General features: G+C 26.9%; 1 protein-coding gene across 1 annotated transcript; it reads left to right on the top strand.

The window, feature by feature from the left end:
* Positions 1 to 1,490: 1,490 nt before the first annotated feature.
* On the top strand, positions 1,491 to 18,641 carry LOC145845975 (arrestin red cell-like). The gene is made up of 15 exons (XM_082952943.1): positions 1,491 to 1,537; positions 1,817 to 1,861; positions 2,651 to 2,681; positions 2,756 to 2,816; positions 3,577 to 3,621; positions 3,795 to 3,892; positions 6,219 to 6,314; positions 9,534 to 9,661; positions 10,149 to 10,284; positions 13,167 to 13,324; positions 13,861 to 13,998; positions 14,460 to 14,546; positions 16,632 to 16,856; positions 17,023 to 17,126; positions 17,308 to 18,641. The coding sequence occupies exons 2-15, from the start codon at positions 1,836 to 1,838 to the stop codon at positions 17,328 to 17,330; spliced, it is 1,356 nt and encodes a 451-aa protein (XP_082809069.1). The 5' UTR covers positions 1,491 to 1,537; positions 1,817 to 1,835; the 3' UTR covers positions 17,331 to 18,641.
* Positions 18,642 to 23,614: the final 4,973 nt, after the last annotated feature.

Here is a 23,614-nt window from a genome sequence, read left to right as displayed (position 1 = left end):
TTTTTTTTATATGTAAACATTTAGTATTTCAGTAATAAAGAAAGTTCAACATAAAATCAATAAACCTCAGACATTTAAAAGCAAAAACAAACACTAAAACTTTGTTACTTATACATATATATATATATATATATATATACGTATTAAACGCAGAAACAGCTGTCCCAAGCAAAAGTTTATTTTGTGTATTTTAGTTCTATATATATATATATATATTTGTTCGTTTAATTAACAGAGTTTTAGTGTTTGTTTGTGGTTTTTAACGTCTATGAGGTTTATTAATTTTATGTTGAGCTTTCCTTATTTAGATGTAACATTGAGGTGCATTGTTACTTAAGTACAAATTTTATAAGGAAATTTTGTTTATGTTTAAAAAGCAAAACAATAAAACATGGATTAAATCTTTATCTGAAAATTTAGAAAGAAAAGATTTTTTTTAATTCTAGAAATATATGTGTTTGATATTGTAAGTCAATTATAACTAGTTATTCCCCTTATTGCTCAAAATTATTAAAAAAAACTCCCCTTTTGCCACCCCTAATTAATTACCACCCCTTTCAACTTGCCAAAATCACCAAAAATAAAGGCAATATTGTCCCTCTTTGGAAACCCTGCTTGAAATAGACTTCAAAGGGTTATGTTATTTATTTTAGATTAGACTAGTAATTCTAACCTCTTACTATTCTTTTTTTATGTTTTCTAACCACATTTTAACTTCTACTAAGTTTATGGACGTTAAAAGAAAACCAAAGAACAATAAATTCTTATTTGATGTTTATTTTTAGGTATAAATGTTATACAAATGTCTATATTATTCTGCTCTATATTTGATTATGGTGCTCTATATATTTTTTTAAACACTTTGTTAAAAACCAACTAGCTAAAAAAGCAAAAAATCTAAAAAGTACTTATATTTTTACTCAAATATTTTACTATTAAATTTAAGCTGATACTAATAATTCTGAACTTTGTTTTTAGTCAGAAATAAAACTTTGTTTGGAAGAAGTTATTAGTATTTAGCAAAAAAAATAATATTTTATATAGAACACTTTTACAAACTATTTTTTTAAGTTGTAATTATAATAAAAAAGTATATCAACTAAAACAATATTTTGTTTTTAGTTAATTCAAAAGCATTTTTTTACTAATATTGTAGTATAACAAGATTGTTTAAAATACAAATGAGTGCAATTTATCAGAAAAGGCCAACAGATTTTGTAGTACTAAGACTAAAACTAAAGATAGCTAAACTTTAAAAATTTGTTTTTTTGTTTTTTAACTTGCATTTTTCATATACTACGCCTTTTATCTGTAATCAAATATTTTTCTTATTAAACTATGCATTATTTTCTACTTTGACGTATCATAGATGGTGCAGAGCAACCTAAACTGTCCTTTTTTTTAAAGTAATTTTTTTTTTAGTTTCAAAACGGTCTGCATTGATAATAATAATAAAAACTATAAAATTTGATGTGGTTTAAATTTATCTGTACCCCCTATGATGTCATGATGAGTCACCCCTACTAAGTATAAAAAAGTTAGTAAAAGTATATATCTTATGAACTTATTAAGACTTACTTTTACTGCCTAAGTGAATTAAATTAACATATTTTTTATTTATTCAACAAAGTTATGTTAGAGTTGTATACTCAATTCCAATAAATCATAAAAAAATTGTAATTGCATATAATTAGTTTCCATTTATACTCATACTAGAATGTTTTTATGTTATTTAGTTTCTTATATTTGAAAGACAAAACTTTTTATTTCCTATCATAGTTTTTAATTATGTCAGCTACAAAATATTAATTTGCAGATATTTTAGTATCATTAAAATGTCATCTGATAGTAGGTCAACAAGGTAAGTTTTGTTGTAGATTTTAAAACTTTTTAAATGAAGATAGATTGTACTAATTTCAAGCCATTTACTAAGACCATAGAGGAAATCAATTTTTACCACTTGATTTTAATATGTAGGGTTTCAACTAAGCTTTTAGTTGCTTTTTAATATTTACATTTATTTTAAAGATAAAGCTAGCTAAAGTTTGGGAATACAATAGCTTTGTAATGGAAAGAGATTTAAAATAACAAATAAATAAAAATCACTTAAAATCTATCGCCTACATTTTTCGAGATACAAACCTCAATTTTCAGTAAATGTTTCTTGCAATGTTTTAAATAATCTGTTTAAGTTATTTTTAGCTAAAAATTTAATTTTTTGTTTAGTTTTTATCGGATTTTTCAAAAGTTTTTAATTTATTTTTGTATCTTGGTCATAAAATTTTTATTTTTTAGTTTTTTTTAAATTTTTTGTGGTTGGTTTTCTAAATATTACAAGGAACATTTTCTAAAAACTACAGGTATTTATCTTAAAAATTGTAAAAGGAGATGGATTTTTATCTATTTGATCTTTTAGTTTCCTCCTTTAATAAGGTTTGTACTACTTTAACCAGCTATAACTCAATTTTTTTGTGTATTAAAAGGCTGTAAACAGCAACTTATAGTTTAGTTAAAATTCTACAACTTTAGATTAAGTTTTAGAAAAAGTAATAACCCCCCCCCCCCCTCCCCTTCCTTATAGCTTTAAATTATTTTGTGTCATCAAATGTTTGTTGATGTAAAGCATGATTTTATTTCTGTTTTATTACAGAGTTTATAAGAAAAGTAGTTCCAGTGGGAGAGTGAGTTTAAATTTATTTTTACATCTAAGGGCTTCGTTAAATAATAAATTATTATGTTTTAATAAAAATTACAGGTAACTTCATATTTAGGAAAAAGAGATTATATTGATCACATAACACACACTGATCCTATTGGTGAGTGTTTTATAAAAAACTATATTTTGGATGAAATATTTAAAAGGAATATTAATCTAAGCTGAGAAAAAAGATTAGATATAGAAGTTTTTTTATACATTTTCAGTCTTATATACTTTATATATCCATAATTTTGTTTATTATATAAATACACTAAAGCTAATTATTTTTCATTAAACTATGTATTTTTAACAAATTAGTTTGACCCTCAAATAAGTTAATAGAATAGCAACTTATTTTTAAAAACTTTTTGAGTCTAAAAATATTGAGAGTTTTCTATATTTAAATATTTTGTAGCTATACTTTTTTAAGTAACCTTGAGGTGACAGTTTCTCAATTTATTGATACAAAATAGATAAATTTTTTTGTTATGTATTTTTAAAGTGATAATTAAAAACTTATTTAAGTTCTTAAGTAGAACATTTTTATATTGTTTCTACATAGATAAAATAAGTTCTAAATTTTTATAATTATTTTACATTATTTTGTCAGAGATAAAAAAATAAATAATTTTGTTTCTGGTTTTAAACCTCATTGAGAAAGACTTTAAAAAAAGTAAGTAAAAAATTTATGATATTTTAATTATAGAGCTTATTTTAAATGTCTTGAAAATTAAAATGTTCTAATTATAGTTATATAAATAATTCTACTGACTTATTTATAACCTTTTTTGGTACAAAAAACCCATTAGTTTGTTAGTTAATAATATTTTAAGTGTTCTACTGTACAAATATTATATTTGACTAACAAAACTCAACAGATGGTGTTGTTTTAGTGGACGTAGATCATATAAAAGACCGCAAAGGTAACTTGAAAGTATAAAAATATTTAAAATGTTTGTTTAAAACTTGAAGTTTTAAGGCGTGTAATATAATTGGAAACACTTAAATTTTAAATTAAAGCATTACTTCGTTTTCAAGCTTAAAGTAAACAATTTTCAAAAAAAATCAAATTTTTAATGTGCTATATTTTTTACAGTGTTTGTCAAGCTTCTGTGCACCTTTAGGTATGGTCGTGAAGACTTGGACATGCTCGGACTTACATTTCGCAAAGATTTCTACTCAACAACACTTCAGGTTAAAAACAATTTCAAATAGTTTCCGTTGTACAAGTTTTCAAAGAGATTTTCTGTTTAAGTTTTTCATCGCCTTATTTGTAAGCAAGCACTGTTCATTGTTAATTTATATAAAACACTAAAATTTATAGTTTTAGGAAAGCTTACTTTTTGATAAAACTTACTTTGAACTGTTGAAATTATATAAAAAACTTGAAATCGGTTATATAAAAACTTATTGTTGAAAAAAACTAGTTTAAATTTCTCAAGTTTAATTTTATTCTAGCATAAAAAACAAAAAGCAAAGCATTAAAGTTTTCAATAATAAACAACTTTGATAAACTTCAGCAGTTTTTCTACCTGAGATCATACAAATTAAAATGTTTTTGCCAAAAAACAAAAATGCCATTAAAAAAGTATTCTTTATTGCGAGTGATATTAGTAAACTTCCACTTTTTTTGCGTAAACAATGAAGTGCGTGTGCAGACTTCTCAAAACATATCTGCAGAGCGATTTTTCAAGTAGTAAAACAAACACGCTTCACCAAAAACACCTTATAAATTCTTCTAATATTTCCACAAACCCTTCTACTTCCGCATGCAACCTGCTGTTGCGATCATCATGTATTTTGCGCGTCACCACCGCGCGTTGTTTGTGACATCATAGCGCGTTTGATGTGTTTGTTTGCCGCGAATAAAAATCAGACAGGTTTTTGAATTCCGAAATGGCTTTTCATGTTTGACAAAATTTTTTGCTCTTTGTTTTTTTTTTTTAGTTTCTATTTCAGTGTAATAAAGTTTTAAACTAATGAAAGATCTGTCAACTCTTCTAATACATTAAAGTTTTGTGGTTTAGTCTTTTTTTAACTTAAAATAATTACTTATGACATTTATTTACATAGTTGATTTTAACTCTTAAGTTTGTCTTTGTTGTGTATGTAACTCATTATGTATAAAAAAAGAAATTAATAATTTAACTACATAATTTTCATATTTTTTTTGGCTTGTTTAAAGTTTACTCATAGTTTAATTGCTTTTGACTAAAAACAATCTACATACTTACTGTATTGTATTTTTAGTCACTAGTTAAAAGTTTGAAGCTAAATTTTACTTGAAGTTTAACAGCCTAAAACAATTTAAATAATGTTTAGTATTAAAGTACTTAGGAAACTTCAAATATACTATTATAGGTAGATTTAAAACAGACAAGTACAAATGTAGTTATACATTTTTAGTATGCAGCAAACATGCGGCTAAAATCGTTAAACTATTTTTTAACAGTTCAAAATTACAAGTAAGTGTATGCTTTATCACAAGTTCATCAAATAAGCCCTAAACAATTTTCTTGTATCTATTTTTGCGCAAGGTAACTTATTGCTTTTCGTGACGTTTCAAAACTCTGAATGACGTACAACAGTTTTAAGTAATCCTATTTCAAATCTTTCGCAAGATAAATTTCAGACCACATTTAAGTTTCAGAGTTTTTATTTTAATTTTTGTACAATTACTCTATTGAAATAACTTTTTTAAAGTTTAATCTAGCACTTTAACCTTTTCTTACAAAAACTTAAAGTTTGAAAATAATTTCTTTACTATTGCACGCTGGTTAAATATTTTCATCTTTCTTTTTTGTTTTTAATAAAAAGGCTTAATGCATTGAAGTCACACATAAACCTGACAGGTTGTAATCAGATCAATTTGCCGTGAAAAAATCAATTAACCTTTCAAACCTCTTTGGGTTTGGTAAACATTCAATATGTGCTCAATGTCCATTCTGTTATCAATTGTTTTATGCTTTTACAACTTGCAAAATTATGCATTTGTGTTTGATTTATGAAAATCAAGTATAGCACTATATCTTTAATTAAAACAATGTAAGAGAAAATCATTGTAAAAAAAGCTGTTTAAATTTAAAATATTAGTTTTCTTTTCTGCAGCTAAATAAATAATCATTTATTGTGTGTTGAAAAGTTTTAAACTTAAACAGTCAATAACAATCAAGATTATTTTATTTTTTTAAGTTACCTTAATTACTATTTTTAAACGTTTTTCTGAATAACGGTATATAATGATTATTAATATGCACATTCTTTATCTATTGGCGCCAAATGAGCCTATTTTGTCTTATGTGCCGTTTATATACTTTTGATCAAATTAAATTAAAGTTTAATTGCTTTCCTTGCCTTAAAGTATAAATGATAAGCAGCTTTTTTTTTTTGCTTTAATTTTTATTGGCGAGTAGCAGATTGCAGTTTTATCATTTAGAAATATGCAGATCAGCACGCTTTATCAGTGTGACAAGCTGCAACCTCCTTCAGCTGCACAACTAACGCGTTTTTAATGTAACAGGTCTACCCGCCTTCCGATGACACCAGGGCCAGGACCAAACTGCAGGAAAGGCTGATCAAAAAGCTGGGAAAAAACGCGTTTCCGTTCTTTGTGGACGTGAGTTTTTTTTAATTTTTGTTTTGTATAAAAATAATGTGTAGTACACACTTAGTGTTCAATTTAGTTTTATAATTAAATACTTCTTTTTTTTGTTATTTTTAAAAACAGAAAAGTAACTTAAAATTGTTTTTTTTTAAATAAACTATTAGTTTTAAACTTTCGTTATTAATTTTGTAAAGTTATTTTGTTTATGAAATATTTTAACCAGGCTAAACTGTATTAATGTATATAATTGAACTTGGATTATCTTGAGATATTTATACAATTTTTATTTGGATTTCAAACTAGTTACCTGAAGTATTGTATTGCAAAAATACAAATGATCCTTAAAAAAAATTAGTTAAAGACTGTAAAAATGTTTACTTTATCATTATTTTGAGGAGTTCAAGCTGTAAAATTATTTTAAATCAGTAGTTATTAAACTATGAAAATCTAAGATAGTTAAAAAAGGTCAAAAAGTTGTTTAGTTTACAGTTTTGTTCACTTTTAAATGATTAAAAAGTTTAATTTTGTCTGTAAAATATAATAACAGTATTTTTTCTAATGACAATTAATTATAATTTATGCATTCTTTAAAATTTATTGTTTTGTTTCAATACTATTTCTGTATTTATACAGAATAGTCTATCAAAATATTTACAGAACAAGTGCTTTAAGAATTACATATATAAAGTAATTTTTTTATGTATATTTCACCCAAGAAAAAAATGTTTTTCAGTATTCCTTTATTAGTATAGTTCTGCTATTCTAGTCTAAAAAGCTACTTTTATTAGTTCACTTAAATTCTGTATCACATATATTTCAATTCTTAAAACTAATAATCACATTATATACTGAAGCGAGCTGTTTTTCGAATCCTTTTTAAACTGACAAGGATAAACCTTTTATGCATAAGTTGCTGCATTTCTCAAATTCATTGAAAGCCTGGTGATTTTAATCTGCGCTGCAGTATAAGAAAAATGTTCATTAGAAATTTCTAGACGAGCGCACTACTTTCAATCATAGAAGTTCGATTGATTAAAACTAATGCACGGCTTTTCTTGTTTATGTTCAGCCGCGGAAAGCTAAGGTCATGCTTTTATTTCTTATCAGAGCAGAATCATATGTAATGGTAATTTTGTTTTGCAGCCTTGAAACAGCGGCGTGCCTTGTTTATGAAAAATAAAATGTTCTTGTTCCTCAACATTCTAACAAATATTCAATGTTAATTTAAATAAAAGTTTAAATCTGAAAGTGGTAATTAGCTTTCTTTAAAACCTCTAAAAAAATATTGTTTTTTTTTTGGTCAAAAATATTTGCATGATTTGATAACTTTTTTTTTTAAACAAATTAGACTTAATTATTTTTACATAGTATTTGTCGTTTGAAACGTACTGACTATTAGTTTTTTAATTTAATTTATTATATTTCCATTCGGTCAATTTTTTTGTTTTTTTACCCAAAGATGATAAATTATTGTCAACATTCTGGCAACAATAAACAATAAATTAAAATTGCTTTATACAACGCATTCATTATGCAATGGAATTGATGCAACATCAAACTTCACGTTACACAAGCCGCCAGTGATTGTATAAATATTTCATAACATAACATTTATATCCTCACACAGCTAATACTGAAATCTTTTATGTTTTGGCCGTGTTTTAGTAATCAGAGGACAAAAGGTGGCTGGCTGCTCACTAAAATATCGATTCTGAAATCGCATCCTGGTTCAAGTCCTGTTGAACTTCCTTTCGTCAAATTGCGCCATGCAAAAGCAATTTGTGCCGACCTTTTTTTCTTACAAATTGCCGTAGTAAGTTGAGACAAAGAAAAATGCACTTTTTTTAAGAAAATATGGTTTTTTTATTAGTTTTGTTAAATGCAATATCGCTACTAATTTATTGGAAACTTAATTCATTGTCTAAGATTTTCTATTTTGTCTATAATTCTTTTATTTGCTCAAAGCTCTGCATTATCAGTATATTTTAAAAAGTGTAGGAGCTTGTTTAAACAAGATTCAAGTTGGAAATTAAAGTTAAGCCAATTACTTGAATTAAAGGACGTTGTATTTTCTGAATCTGTTCGTTTAATAAACTTATGAATTTTTTATTGTTGTGAATAATTACTTTGGTCAATCACTACTAAAATTTTACACAGTGTTTTTATAAACACACTAGATTGACAGACATTTTTTTTTTTTAATGTGTAAGATTAAAGTTTTTAACAAACTTATAGATTAAAATAGCAAAATTATGTAATGTTTTAAAGGTTTTTAACAATGATACATAAATTTTACATAATGTAAGCTGCACTTAATTTAATAAAGGAATGTTTATAACACCATCAAAAAATATAATTTGAGCGCCTTTTGACTATTGATTTTTTTTGAGCTCGTGAAATTAATTTAGCCCGTGAATTCTTTTATCTTTTGCAATTATGACAAAAAATTACTTATAAAGTCGAGAGAAATAGCACTTTAATTATTTTGGGGTATTTTCATGCGACATTGTTAATTAATTTTTTTTATTTAGAATTTTTTGTTAGGTAATATAAGTTTATCCGGAGTTTATTTACTAAGTATAGTAAATAAAAGAAGATATCATCTAATAGAAAATGAAGTTAATATTTTTTCTTTTTACCACAATTTCTGTAGCTTATTAACATGCTTTAGACTTCATTCACAAAAGAATAATAATGTCGTACAACTTAAAATGCTTTTGCTTTTAAAAGCCATTAACATTAAATTTCTAAACAACTGGTTATAACTGATTATGATAATTAAAAAAAATTAAACACAAACATGGTAGTGTAATCAAAAGTCTTATGTATTTAATTATATAAGAAACCCTTTAAATATGGATAACTTTTTATACTGATGATTTAGTGCTTTACTCTTCAAGAAGAAACTTTACATGTGCCAAATTGTTTTTACTAAATTTTTCTAATATTTTTATTTTAATGATAAATTTGTATTTAGAAATATATGTTTTTTAAGCTTTTAATCATTTTTTTAATCACAATTTACACCTCTTTTTTTAGTTTGTACAAGCCTTTTTGTACAGGGCAGACTACTAAAGACACTTTAAATGTAAAACATTAATTTACTCACGATCAAAAACAACCCTGTGATCACAACATAAAAATGGTAAAAAATATCCGGTTTCTGATTTTCAAGCTGAAAAGCACAATGTTAAGCTGCGTTACGAAGTTTGACAATTTTCGTTTGTGCAGATCCCGCGCGACTCTCCCTGCTCAGTGACCCTCCAGCCCGCCCCCGGGGACACGACGAAACCTTGCGGCGTGGATTACGAGCTGAAGACCTTCGTTTCGGAGGACACCGAAGAAAAAGCTCACAAAAAGTCAGTTGGAAATTTTCAAATATGGATTGTTTTGGTTTTTTTTTTAAATATGATTAATTGACATATTTGTTATTAAGGTTTGATTACAAAGTTTGTTTTTGAAAACAGATTATGTAAGATTATTTTAATATGGTAAAGTTTAAACTTTAAAGGAAGCATACACAATAATGGTTTTTTTTTTGTTTTTTTACTATTTATTATCAAAACCACAAATTGCTTTTCAATCAATAATTTTATAATTAATCTTTTCTACTAATGATTTTTTGAAATTTTCCCAACAACTTGTTTAACAAATGAAAATTAAACTAAATGAACTCACAGTTAAGCGTCATCTCATTACACTTTAAACATTTAAGTTTGTTGCAAAAAAAAAAACTACTAACTATCGATTTTACCACCTGAAATCACCTACACACACATATGAATGCTACGCATCCAAAATCGATAAACAGCTTCATAATGAGTTAAGCAAATTAAAACTTCGCAGGAACTCTGTTCGCTTGGCAATACGAAAGATCCAGTTCGCGCTGAACAAGAAGGGACCGCAGCCAACTGCCGACGCCCAAAAGTTGTTTCTGATGAGCGACAAGCCGCTCAATTTGGAAGCTTCCCTAGACAAAGACGTGAGTTTGAAACACCTCTCTATCTGTTTTAAAGCGCGACGTTTTTAATTGCAAAGGTCGAATTTTTGCTGCTGTTGTTTTTCGTTTGTTTTTTTTTTTTTTTTGAGGCCGCTTAATTTTATTAGTACCGGTTTATTTCAAAACGCAGATAAAGCTTTACTGTAACTGTACGTGTTTAAATATAGTTTTTCTCTGTTCTTACTACTAAAACTGTGTCTGTAAACATTAATTTTTATGATATATAAGCACATATGTTTCTTTCTTTTCAAAGTAAGTAGAAACGGTATGTTAATTAAAAGATAATTTGAAATTTTTTTAAAACTTAAACTTATTAAAGTAAATAGGGTTAAATAACATAACAAACCTGTGTTCCAAGATGTTTTATAATTTTTAATTTAATCGATATAAATCAATAAGAGTTCAACTCTTAACTTTGCTTTTTGTTGTTTAGACGTATTAACTTTTTAAAATTCATGTCAAGTGTTAAATATCTCAGCAAAATTAAAGTATTCTTAACACAGCTGGTCGACAATTTTGATTTGTTTTTAGGTTAATGAATTCTTTTTCATAACATACTTAAGAAAAACAAATTTATATATAGGATGCTAATTTAAATTTTTGCACGTTTACAATTATTACATAAAACCTATTAAACACTATATTAACCTTTAAATTAATCAAAATTGGGTAAACCTTTAACTTTCTTGTAAGGTTAAAACATTTGACAAAGAAAAAAATGTTTAAATTAATTTTGTTGCTTAAAATAAAAGTAGGTTAATGTTAAACTTAAAAAAAAAATAACGAATCGATAGTATAGTAAGTGTACAAATTTATTTAAAAGTTGACTCTGTGTGTAAATGTTTCATGTTGTAAAATTAATTACATTGACGATTAATATTAAATTTCCAAATAAAATGAATAACTTATCGAGTAGTTTTGAAAACCTTGTAGTTCATTTAGATTCTATATTTAGATTTATTCCAAAGTAAAACTGACCTGCAATAAAACTTATTTTAAATTTCAGGTCATAAACTATACAAAGTTTTTAGTTGGTTTCTCTTAATATTTTGTTGTAAATTTTAAAAAAGTTCCATTTAATTAGTACAATTAAGTAAGTTGGCAACTACTTCTTTTAATGCTGCCAAAAATGGTAGGCAAACAATGTTATATTTTTTGTCTAAATGTAGTAAATATGTATGCGAATTTTAGTAGAGTGTCTCTGAATGTGAAAAAAAAGCTTGTAGACTAATAAGTGTACTTAAAAGTAAACTAATAAAAATCGGTCTTTAGTTTTTATAATCTCTGGGATTTGAATGAAAACCTTATCAATTACTAGTTGAATAGATCTTACTTTTTTATGTTTTTTTAAAACTATAGTTATCTTACAACTACTAATATTTTATAAAGATATTTATTTTTTTAATGTTTTTTGATTATTTTGAATACGTTGTGTTGCTTACTTATATTTGTTTCCTTACACAACTGCTCTCAATTTAATTTTGTTTCTTTAGCTTCAACTTTTTCAAACAGATTATGGTCATTCATGTAAGGACTTTTTTACTATAATGTGGCCCTCAACGAAATTTTAGTAATTTTAGCCCGTTTATGATAAAAGGTCCCTGGCCGATATGGTAAATATGACATAAACAGAGCTGCCAAAAAACCTGGAATTCTGGAATATAACAATTTAAGCAAAAGTAACCTCAAAAAACCTAGAGTTTGAGAAATTTTGAAAAACAATCTGAAATTTCTAACAATTTTCACATGTAATCAGGGTGGCTCGGCCACTATACCTGGAATTTGACATTTTAGGCTAAAAAAAAACTAGAATTTGGAACAAAGATCACTAAAAAACCTGGACGTTTAAGCAATTTTTGCATGTTAAGTAGTAAAATTTTGATTTGACCCAAAAATCTATCACTACAGTGCTTATTCACTTATCCAGACACGTTGGGCAAGATTTTTCTGTAAACCTGTCCGGATAAGTACAAAAAATCAATTTTTTCATATAATAGTAAAACTCCTGCATATAATGCAATGCATAATAAAAGTGGAATTTAAAAAGTTGTGAAACTTTTTGAATGAATTTTTGTGTTTACTATTGAAAATTTTTTGAGTTTTATTCTGACCGAAACTGTCCGGATAAGTGAATAAGCACTGTATGGTAAAAAAATTGTCATCATCAAAATTTTTTTTATTAAAAAACACACTTAAACTAGCTTAACATTATCTTTTTAATGTTGTTATACTACTTAACTCAGTTTTTAGCCTTTAAGCCAAAAATAGACCCAAAAACGTGTACTTTTAAAAGCCTATGATAAATTTCTCAAAAACAAGTGGCTACCCTGATATATTATATGAAATTTAGATTAGATACCAAAAATCTATCGCATAAAATAGTTTTTTGGTAACATTGGAATTTTATTTGTTATAAAACAATTTTAAAATAGCATTACAGTATCTTTTCAATATTTTTGTAACATTTAAGATAGTTTTTTACCTTAAATTTAACTTTATAAAAAAAATGGACAAAAAGAACTTGTACTTGCAAAAGCTTGGAAAAAAATTTAAAAACTTTTGGTGACCCTGCATAATTTAGTTGCTAACTAGATTCAAAATTATGCGAAAGATTATTTAGTAGCCAACTTCAGTTAAGAGCAATTGTTTTCGAAATGTGCAGGAAAGTGTACCGAAATTAAGCATATAACTTAACTTTAATGAAAAAAAAGCGTAAATATGCTCTTCTACATTAGTTGCTTTTTAGCATAAAAATATTTTTCCTTGGTGGGCAATTTTGGTAGACTTTTTTTTTTTTTTTTAATATCTTTTCTTTAAGAACCTTAAAACATTTAACTAAATTCGTATTGTGACGTCACCAACAGTTGTACTACCACGGCGAGACGATCAGCGTGAACGTGCAAGTGACGAACAACTCGTCGAAGAACGTGAAGAAGATAAAGATCACGGTGAGGCAGTACGCTGACATATGCCTCTTCTCCAACGCTCAGTACAAGTGCCCTGTCGCCGTGCTCGAAGCTGAGTTGGTTGACTTTTTTGTTTGTGTGGTCAATAATAGTTGAGTTTGTTTCTTTCAAGTGAAGTAGAGCCAAAATGAACTGCTTTTACAGTCATCAGGATTATGACAAAATCTCAAAATACATTAAATTTAAACTTTTGTTTTATGATAGTTTAATAACTAAAGTATAATTAAAGTTTTCAGAAATTACTGATACTTTTATTTAGAACTACTTCAAATGGAATAAATTAAATAAATCATTATGTTATTTTTCCATTTAGTTATTTGCATAATTAGTATTTATTTAATTGTCTTGAAATTTATTTTAATTAGTTGTGTTCAAAACAAAGTAATTTACAACTGCAGTTTTTAAATTTATCTTGAATTAGCGACTAGTTATTTTTCTACAAAAACAACAAAAATATTATGATATTATTCTCAACAAAAATCATCACACTAAAGTTTGACTTGTGTTTGCAAACAACAGACAACCACGCATGTGCTATAATTACGTCACGCGCCATTTGAAAGCTAATTGTTCCTAAAGTATATTTTTGCAGTGATCAGGTAGCATCGTCATCCACTCTGTGCAAGGTGTACCAGATTTGCCCGCAACTGTCAAACAACCGCGACAAAAGAGGACTGGCTTTGGACGGCCAACTGAAACACGAGGACACCAACCTCGCCTCAAGCACAATGTGAGAGTTTTAAATTGACTCGGCCTTACATTTAGCTAGAGTAAAGTTTTTTTTTTAATTATATTATGTGCAACGAGTTCTTTAAGGCTGTTTTAGTTGAAAAATCGCTTTAAGTTGATAAAAAAAAGAATTTGAAAAGTTGACCTGAAACGCACTTAAAGGACAAAAGTTTAATAAAAATTTAAAATATATGATAATATTGTTAATGTTTAATTTTTTACACAGTAATATTTTTTACGTTTTTAACCTTTGTATTTAGTAAATTTATTTTTATTTAAATATTTTTTTTAATTGTTTTTACTAAAGGTAGATTTTGTTGTTGAAAATAATGTCATTTAGAAAACTTTAAATATATATATTTATATTTTCAGATAACTTATGTAACAATTAAATAGTCCTAAACTTTAATAAGTTTCTTGGTTAATGAAGCTTGGTAAGTGTAACATGTTTACATTTTGCAGTATAAAAGAAGGAATTGCTAAAGAAAATTTGGGAATAATCGTACAATACAAAGTGAAAGTTAAACTGATTCTTGGTGGACTTTCAGGGTTAGTTTATTTAAATTTTACTCAAGAAATGTGTCAGTAAGAACTATAAAGCTTGTGAAATAAAAGTTATCAATCAAAAAAATCGAAGATTATAAGTTCTTAAGGTAATAAGCTTTTCACTTCAAAACGTAAAATATAGAGGTATTATTGAAGTATCAAAGCAGTTTTTTTATTAAAATAATTATACTCTAATTAAAAGATTTTAGCTTAAGGTTATACTGTGCATTTTTTTTAACTTGTACTTTTAATATTCATACTTTTTTGTATGCTTGTACAGTTTTTTAATGAGTATTTTTCTGACTTTGATAAATAAAATTTATGCTGTTTTGAAAAATAGTGTAAATTTACAATAGAAAAGCATTATGTTACAAAAAAACTTCTTTTCAATCTATTATTTGATCTAAATTAGCATTAATGTAGGTGTTTCAGTTGTCATTTCTGCGTTGAGTTTATATATGAAAATTGAGTTTTTGTTGTTTAGTAGTTATCTACCTGTCAATTTAAACAGTTGGGCTTTAAAATACCACGTAGTGTTTTTAGCTACTAATACTAATAGATATTTATCATTAATCTTTGAAAACTAATATACATATAGGGCTTAAAATTATTTTAACAGTTGGTTAAGCTGACAGCTTACACAAGTTTTACGTACAACTAAAAATTTAAATAATTTTTTTGTTAATTTATAAGTACATTTAAAACATACTATTTAATTTAGATAATACTAATTTATTAAAACATGGTAATTTAAATGTAAATGTAAATAGCCTTAATGTAAACATGTTATCTTGTTTCTACTTAAATTTAAAGAAAACTTTAAATGTTATCAATAATTCTCCCTTTTTTTTATTAACTTTAACCATACTTAAAACTGAGTATTTCAAGATTTTTGGTGAATGACACTACTGAAGTATGAGTCATTTTTCATATTCTTATTTATATCACCATAGTGAATCAACAGCTGAATTTTTTCCGCCTAAATTTAACTTGGTTTATTTCCTATTAAAGTTTAAAAGTTTTGACAGAAATTGTATCTAAAATATCATTTGTAAGTTATATAATGTAGTAAATGTTTAAAGTAAACTAACCTAGTTTCAATTGAGTTTTAGACTTAGACTTTAAAAACTTTATTAGTAAAAATAACTAATTGCTAATTAAAAATACAACTGGGTGCGTTGAATATTGTAATTTTTCAACTAAAATTTTCAATTAAAAACTTTTTTTACAACTTTTTACTTTTATATTTATTTAATGTAGCTATTTGTGCTTTTATGGTAGAAACGGTGTTGCTTAAATTTGTATGTTGATTGAAGTACACATAGCTTTTCATTTATATAACACTGTTAATGAATATTTTTTAATTTATTTATTATTTCTGCAATCTTTTGTGGTAAAAAAAATAAAGACGTTCTTTTATCATTCAGTTAAACTTTATGCTAAAAAAGTGTTATTACATGCTTTGAGGTAGTTTTTCCTTTGGTTTAAATATAAACTTTTTTTATTCAGAATAATGTTTTGTACTTATGTTTTTAGCAACATGGTTTGCTGTTAGAAATACTAAACATTGGTTCTTTGATGTTGACAGTGCAATTATTCGAGACTTGTTTACACAGCATGCAATTCGAAGAAGCTATATATAATAATAACTTCATTTCTTAGCATAAAACTAAAAGTTAAAGTTTTACACTTGAAATGCTTCAGAAATCACACAGTTGGTCATACGCAGTTTACATTGTATATGAATTAGCTGACCACTGATTGTGGTATTTTAGACTGTGTACTATTGATGTTTGTTTATATTTATCTATCAAAATTTTAAATAATATGCAAATTACTTGACTGATTATAAAACTGTGATGTTCACTTGAAAGAAAATATTTCAGATGTTTGCATTGTTATAGTTTATATTTTAAAACAGTTTAAAGTTGCTTCGTTCTGGTTCTGACTGGGGCAGATATGGTTTGAACAAAAACAACTTTATCTCTGTTGTGTTTAAAAAAAGACTTTTATAATCTTTTAGCAGTTTTAAATTTAAGAAAAATAAATTTATAATTTTGTTGCAATTATTCATGTAAATATTCACAGAGACTTGTCAGTGGAGCTTCCAGTGACACTGATGCATTCCAAGCCGGACGTTCCTCCCGAATCTTCAACTTCTCCCCAATCTTCCAAAGATTCGTCCAAAGTTGACAAGAAAGAAACTGCCCCTGAGGTGGAACCCGCCGCCGTGGCGGTGGAAGCGGAGAAAAAGGAAGTTGCCAAAGAGGGAGTTTCCCACAACTTGATATCTTTCGAAACTCCGGAAGCAGAGTTTGTTTATTTTTTTGTAGTCATGGAAAAAAAATTGTGGAAACAGAATTTTTTTTTAGTTTAAATATTCATAAAATAATTTTTTTAACATTTGCATTTTTAAATTACAAGTTTGTGGTGTTGCTCGTGTTATATTGCAGACAAATGTTAGTTAAAAAAGTTACAGAGTTGCACAACCGGCTGTGGTGAGCGGCGCAGCAGCAACTCAGAAGAAGCCCAACAATCCGGATGACATCGTGTTTGAAGATTTCGCTAGAATGAGGCTTCAAGGTAATTGTACTTCTCACCATTTTACAAATAAAGCTATAAATCAAAAAAAAAAAATCATTTCGAAAAGAAATTGTATACCCCAGTAAAAGTCACAAATTTTAAATAAATTTTAGTTTATTTACTACACTCATTTACTTCTGTTTAAAGTTTGCATAAATTCTTATACCAGTTCAAATTTCAGGTGAGGCCCAGTCGAACGCTTGAGTCATATAGAGAGCTGCTATCACTCGATTTTCCGCTGTAATCGTGTTTCCGTACTTATGTATGGAAAATCAGGCCAATTTACGCCATAAGTCTGTACGACCGTGTATAGTAGTTACCCTTTAATTTTGTACCTTTTTATTAAAAAAACGATTATTATATTTCAATTAAATACTTTGTCTTAAAAACTTGTGTTATGTCTCAATTGAATATTTTTTGATCAACAACAACAGATCATGTTTAAGATATTGTCAAAATTCGAGTTTTCAACAGTTTCAATTCGGTTTTATATATAAATTTTATTGAGTATCATTGTATTATCATCATGTATGTTTCTTACTTATCAGAAAAATATCGATTCAATGTGTATAGCGCTTGAAAGAATATAGTTTATCGATTTTTGCTGCGCTGAAGCTTTTCTTGAGGAAAGACTGAAATGTAACATAATGACTAGTCTGTTGTATGATTTTTTCTTTATGAATATATTTTCATTTCGAGTGAAGCTTCTTTTTTTTCAATATCGTGATTTTCATCAGACCTTTACGTCCGGTTGTGTCGTTTAGATTTTGCCAATGTTTTTTGATGAAACCGTTTGTTTTTAAAATACTTTTTTGCTTACTCTTTTGAAAAAATAACACTACTAAGAATTTGTATCTACTAATTAAGAGGGTGTTTCAGTAAAATTTTTACATAGTCAGTGTTGTCAAGTGTCTGAATTTTCCTAGCAGTCAAGTTTTCAACATACAAATAATTCCTCCCCGTCAATGTTGGTACTTTGTTGTAGAAAACGGCTCAGTACTAACTTTCACCCACCCTAGTAGCTTGTACTAATAATACTTGCGCATTAATTTTTGCTGCTTTGCGCCTCCTAATGCAACTATTTGTATCTAACACGAGTAACAGAAGAAGCTACACTTTTCAAGCTAACCGAAACCCTCATTTACTATTTGTAAAATTTTGCTGCTAACATCATATACAGGTAAGTGTCGGAATTTCTCTGAAGACTTGTTTTCTGATATTTTAAATTGAGTTGTCAAAAAAAGTTTAGTAAATGTGTTGTTATGTATCTACTTAGTATAGTTATATAGTTCTTAAACAGTAATTATGACAAAAATGTTTTTTTTTAATAACTTTTTTTAAAGATTTTGTTTACTATGTTTTCAAATTTACTGCAGTAGATTTGTATTTTCATTCCGCCCTTTAATATTCAATTTTTTCTATTTATAGCAGCTAAAATATTATAGTTCTAGTTGTTTAATCTTTAAAGGCTAATATTAATGTGTTTTTAGTAACTTGTTGTTTTTGTTTTGCTAAATAAACTAAAATGCTTTAACTATGTGTTTGTTTTGACTATATATATCTAATGTTTCTACAACACAATGAGTTTTATTAACACAAGTTATACTTTTTTATTGTTAGTTTAAAAGAAATAATTTTAACAATTTTTTTATTGGTTGTGGTGCGTATACTAACAAAATTTTAATTACAATACAAAAGTAAACGATTAAACAAAAGTTTCTTAAATAAAACTTAATTTATTCAGCTGATAACTTCGATTAAATCTTATACAATAATAAGTGTAGCTCTATGAACTTTAAACTTTAAAAAATAATTCTAATAGATATGCATCTTATTTTCAAAGAACCTCAAAATACTTTTTTCTATTAATTGATATTTAAAGATTGCCAAATTTTGTTCAAGTAAAAAAATTTTTTTTAATGAAAAGAAAAGCACGTATTTTACAATAAACTTCTAAAACTTTTCAAATGTTAAAACACCTTCAATTCATGAACTTTATTAATTTCAAGTAGTTGAAGTATAATACATTATATAAGGTTGGCTGTCAAAGTCTAAGACTTATTTATGGTTCAAAAATGTTTAGGAAACAAATGTTAGACTAAAGATGGGTAACTTTTTTTAGTGTGCTGTCAAGGTTTAGTAGATTTATTTTTTGTGGGACGCGTTATTTTGATATATATTATCTACAAACTTTTTAAAATCTCTAAAAATAAAACTGAAATAGAAAACTCATTAGTTTTTACTGGAATTCAAGTTTAAGGCACGTTTCAAAGAGCTTTTTTACTTTCAAAAGTTGTTTTGAAAACAAAGATACATTGTGGGCCAGATATTTTACGGGTCGAACGTTGCCTACCAGTAGCGACTCGTGGTATTTTGGTTAGGGTATGTGCAAAATTTTATATTTTCAAAAAATCAACTAACTTTGTCTTTTTTTAGGCAATTAAATTAACTTTGTTAAATAAAGTAAATCGAAGTTGCTGTTCTAAAAAATACTAATTTTTTCAAAACAAACAATTATAGCTTTTTTTTAAATTAAATTTTCATGTTTTATGTATTTGCACAAATATAAACTTGAATTAGATACTTAGTTAGTTAATAATGAACAACTTTTATACAAAAAAAAATCTAGTGGAAGCAATTTGAAAAACAATACAAAGGTTATTAATGTTAATAACCAAAAATATTTACCTAAAACAGTTAAACCTTTTTTTAGTTAAATAACAAAAGTAAAGTTTAGTTACTTTTCGCTTAAAATTTTTAAAACAACCTACATGTAACACTATCTAATAACAAAAAACGTTTATATAAAAAATCGAAACATTAAAAAATAAAAGGCGAAGTTTAGTCGGCTTTTGTTTTCAATAAACAAAATTAACAAACAAAGATCAAATTGTGTCTAACGTTTTATATACTAAACTTTTTTCATAAAAAAAACAGTTAACTTTTACCAGTTTTGTAAAAACTTCTGACTTAAATGTATTTAACACAAATTCTAAGGGCCCTTTTTTCTAAACTTCGAAAAATGTACAAAAAATATACATCTTCCTTCATTTTAAAAGCAATTTACTTCAAGTTTTTATGAAATATTTATTTTAATGAAACAAACAATTAATAAAAAGTTTTTTTTTTCATTTATGACCTAAATTAAAATAATTTATTTTTTTAGATAATAAATAACTTTTGATTAGAAATATATTTCTTACAAGTTTCTTAAACGTATTTAATAATTGACTGAAAAGATTTAAAAACAACCATTCAAAAGTTGAAGGATGAGATACATCTTTAGTGAAGTACTCTGTTTTTGCCTTCAAGTCTCATAAATTACATATAAATTTCAAAATAAATGGTATAAATTAAATATTGTTTTTTTTTTAATGTAAGAGATAAGACAAACTTTTTAAAGAGTTTAACCCCCCTCTATCGCCTTATCACGTTAAAACTTTAATTGTTGAAATGTTTATTAGGCCTAAATAATAAAATGAACTCGTTATGGCCTAAAGTTTCTATTTTAAACGGAAAATAATAATTTGTTACTTTTCTCAATAGTTTTATTTTGAATAAGTTGAAGTAGTTTAAAAAAAATATCAAAAGGTTCTCAAATTAATAAAAATAAATTGACAATTTTCCTTTACTGGCTGGTACATAGACAAACTTTAATTTGATCACTTTTTAAGTAAATATAAAATTACTAATACTATAACTTTTTTCACTTACCAAGATTTGAAATTTTTTTTTTTTAGTAAGACAACACTATATTAACAGTACGCACTGTATCAAATTTATTTATTACTTTTTTATGAAAACTTATTTATTCTTGACCTATTTTTATAAAATAAGTTTAGCTTTATGGTTTTTTTACAAATAATTAGTATTTTATTGTAGTATATTTACTATCAAAGAGACTGATATTTGTAATTTTTATGGAATTGATGTATTGAAAATTTTTTCAAATCCATTGAAAATATTTTTAGAAGGACACAATGCTATCTGTGTTCCTGGGGAAGGAATTTTTCGAATACCAAGCATACATAGTTGAAAAAAACAAATTTAACAGGGAAATTATAAACATTAAGGATAAAATTGATACATTTTATACTCGTTTTTTTAAGAGGAACGACTGCTTCAGTGTTCCTCTCAACGCGTCACCCCTGTTGCCCACCCCTATGTCAGAATAAAGTTACAATTAATAATCAAGAGTACAATTTATTTTATTTCAATTAAACACTTTGAAGCTTAAAAGAAAAAATAATAGTTTCTTAAAAACTCTGCCTAAAACTAAAAGAATACATTTACGTAAACTGATATAATGGTGTTCTTTATAAGTAGCAGTAAAACACCATTATCATAATGATCAAGTACTGCTTCATGCCACATATTAGGATGTTTGCAGAGCTGCAAACAGTCCCGTTTCCATAGAAACCAGGCGAACATACACACTGATACGGCAGTTCAGGGCTAATTTTGGCACATCTGGAGTTTTCAGAGCAGTTCAGGTCTTCACAATCTTCGCATTGATTGGGCAAAATGCAGTTTGTTGTTCTCTCAAGTTGTTCTTTGCAGTCGCCTCTTGCGCATTTTCTTGTGTCGTTTCTACGCCCGACACCGCAAACTCCTTCACATTTTCCAAGTTTCCACTCAGAATAGAAAGGACCATCTGAAAAAGTGATACAAAAGATTTAAGTTGATAGTTTGAAACAAAGATTAAACAAATACAGAAAAGTCTTAAAAATACATCTATTAATAAAGTTAATAAGAATAGTTATTTATTATATTTGTATACCTACTTTAGCTGTTTTCTAAACTATTACTTTGCTTGATTATTTTATAAAATTTTGCACCTCAAGGTACAATAACTTACTAAAAGCAAAACTAAGTTTCTAAAATTGTTTAAACTAGAGAAGCAAACGTTTGGCAACTATTGCATTTAAATAGTTGAAAAAATTAGACAAAAAGTCTTCTTTACACCTACAACATACATCAATTACAATTTTGTAAAGTATTGATACTGTGATGTTTTTTAAACGCGATAGTTTACTTGTGTTTTGTTAGGGAACGTTTTGTTATAAATTTAGTGTGGTTGCTTCTTTATAAAAATTTTTTGAACAATAAAAATAACTATTGCTTTTTTTAAAACTGGATCCAAATATATTTTTTGAAACCAAATGCAAAAGCTAGTGATCTACCGGAGGATCCGCAAAATCCGGCCAACATCAGATCCGGATCTATTTTTTTAAATCGAGACCCGGTTGGTTTTGGATTTATTTTTTATATTAGGATCCAGATAGTAGTGAAAAAAGCTTAATCCGGCCGGATCCGGTAGATCACTAAATTTGATTATAAACGAAATTAAAAGAAATTCGAAAACCTTTTCAACAAAAACTAGGTAACATTTTAATGTTGATCATAAAAATTAGCTACCAATAATACGGTTTTAAACTAAAAAAATATGTCTTAAAAAACTAATTTCTATATGTAATCATAAATTTCAAAGATTAATTTCAAAAATTTGTTGCTTTAATAAGGTTTTCGACAATCACAAGAAAACTTTATTTAATAAACAAATGACTGTATGGCTAAGTTTTAATAAAAGTTGAAAAACTTTTATATAACAGGATCGTCAAAAAACCTAGAATTTGACAGTTTAGGTTAAAAAACTTGGAATTTGAAAAAATAATAATAAATAAAAAACTTTGAATTTTTAACATTTTCAAAAAGAGGAAACTTTGATTAGATACAAAAAATATATCATTGTATCAAAAAATTTTTTTTTTCATTAAGAAAATTATTTATTGTAAAACATTTTAAAAGTTGCATTACAGTATTTTTTCAATATTTTTATACTATTTAAGACGGTTTTCACCTTAAACTTAGATTTATAGTAAATATACAAAAAAAATTGTACTTTTTAAAACTTTGAAGAAATTTAGAAAACATGGAATTCTTTTTTTTTACCTTAGGCAACCTTGGTATAAATAAGTAAACAAAAATTTATAAATTGAACATAAAACTACAAACCAATTTTCAAGTTTGAACGAACAAGAGTCCCTAACTCTTCACTCGCGCAACTAAAACCATTTCCCATAAAACCGGGCAGGCACTCACACTCGTACACCTTACCAATTTTCTCGCACACCGCGTTTTTCGAGCAGCTCAGTGAAGCGCAAACGTCGTCGCCTTCCGGGCAGGGTTGCAGCCGGCAAGCGGAAACCCTCACAAGCGGCTCGTCGCAAATTCCAGCCACGCACTCTCTAGCGTCCATTCTGGTTCCGGTGGCGCAGGTGACGCTGCACGTCCCGATCTTCCAGTCGCCGTAAAACCCTTGCTCGACGCATCTGGTGTCAATTTCGTCAAAGTATCCGTTTTTCCGGCACTCGACCTGCGCGGTTCCGGACTGCATGAAGCCGGGTTTGCAAAAAACGGACAATACCTCGCCCACTTTGAACTTTGTTTGCGTCGACAGGGTGTAAGAGTTGACGGGCAGCTCAGCG

The sequence above is a fragment of the Thalia democratica genome, chromosome 1, assembly GCF_965202585.1.
Source record: "Thalia democratica chromosome 1, ktThaDemo2.hap1.1, whole genome shotgun sequence".
In the NCBI taxonomy this organism is placed as follows: Eukaryota; Metazoa; Chordata; class Thaliacea; order Salpida; family Salpidae; genus Thalia; species Thalia democratica.
The sequence above is the reverse complement of the archived record's forward strand: the minus strand, read 5'-3'. Positions and strand labels throughout refer to the sequence as shown.

Bases quoted from the DNA above. Each gene is read 5' to 3' on its own strand.
- LOC145845975 (XM_082952943.1), top strand. From the start codon at position 1,836: ATGTCATCTGATAGTAGGTCAACAAG. The intron at 2,682-2,755 runs GTGAGTTTAAAT...TAAAAATTACAG, and splicing joins AAAGTAGTTCCAGTGGGAGA to GTAACTTCATATTTAGGAAA. The intron at 14,547-16,631 runs GTTAGTTTATTT...AAATATTCACAG, and splicing joins ATTCTTGGTGGACTTTCAGG to AGACTTGTCAGTGGAGCTTC.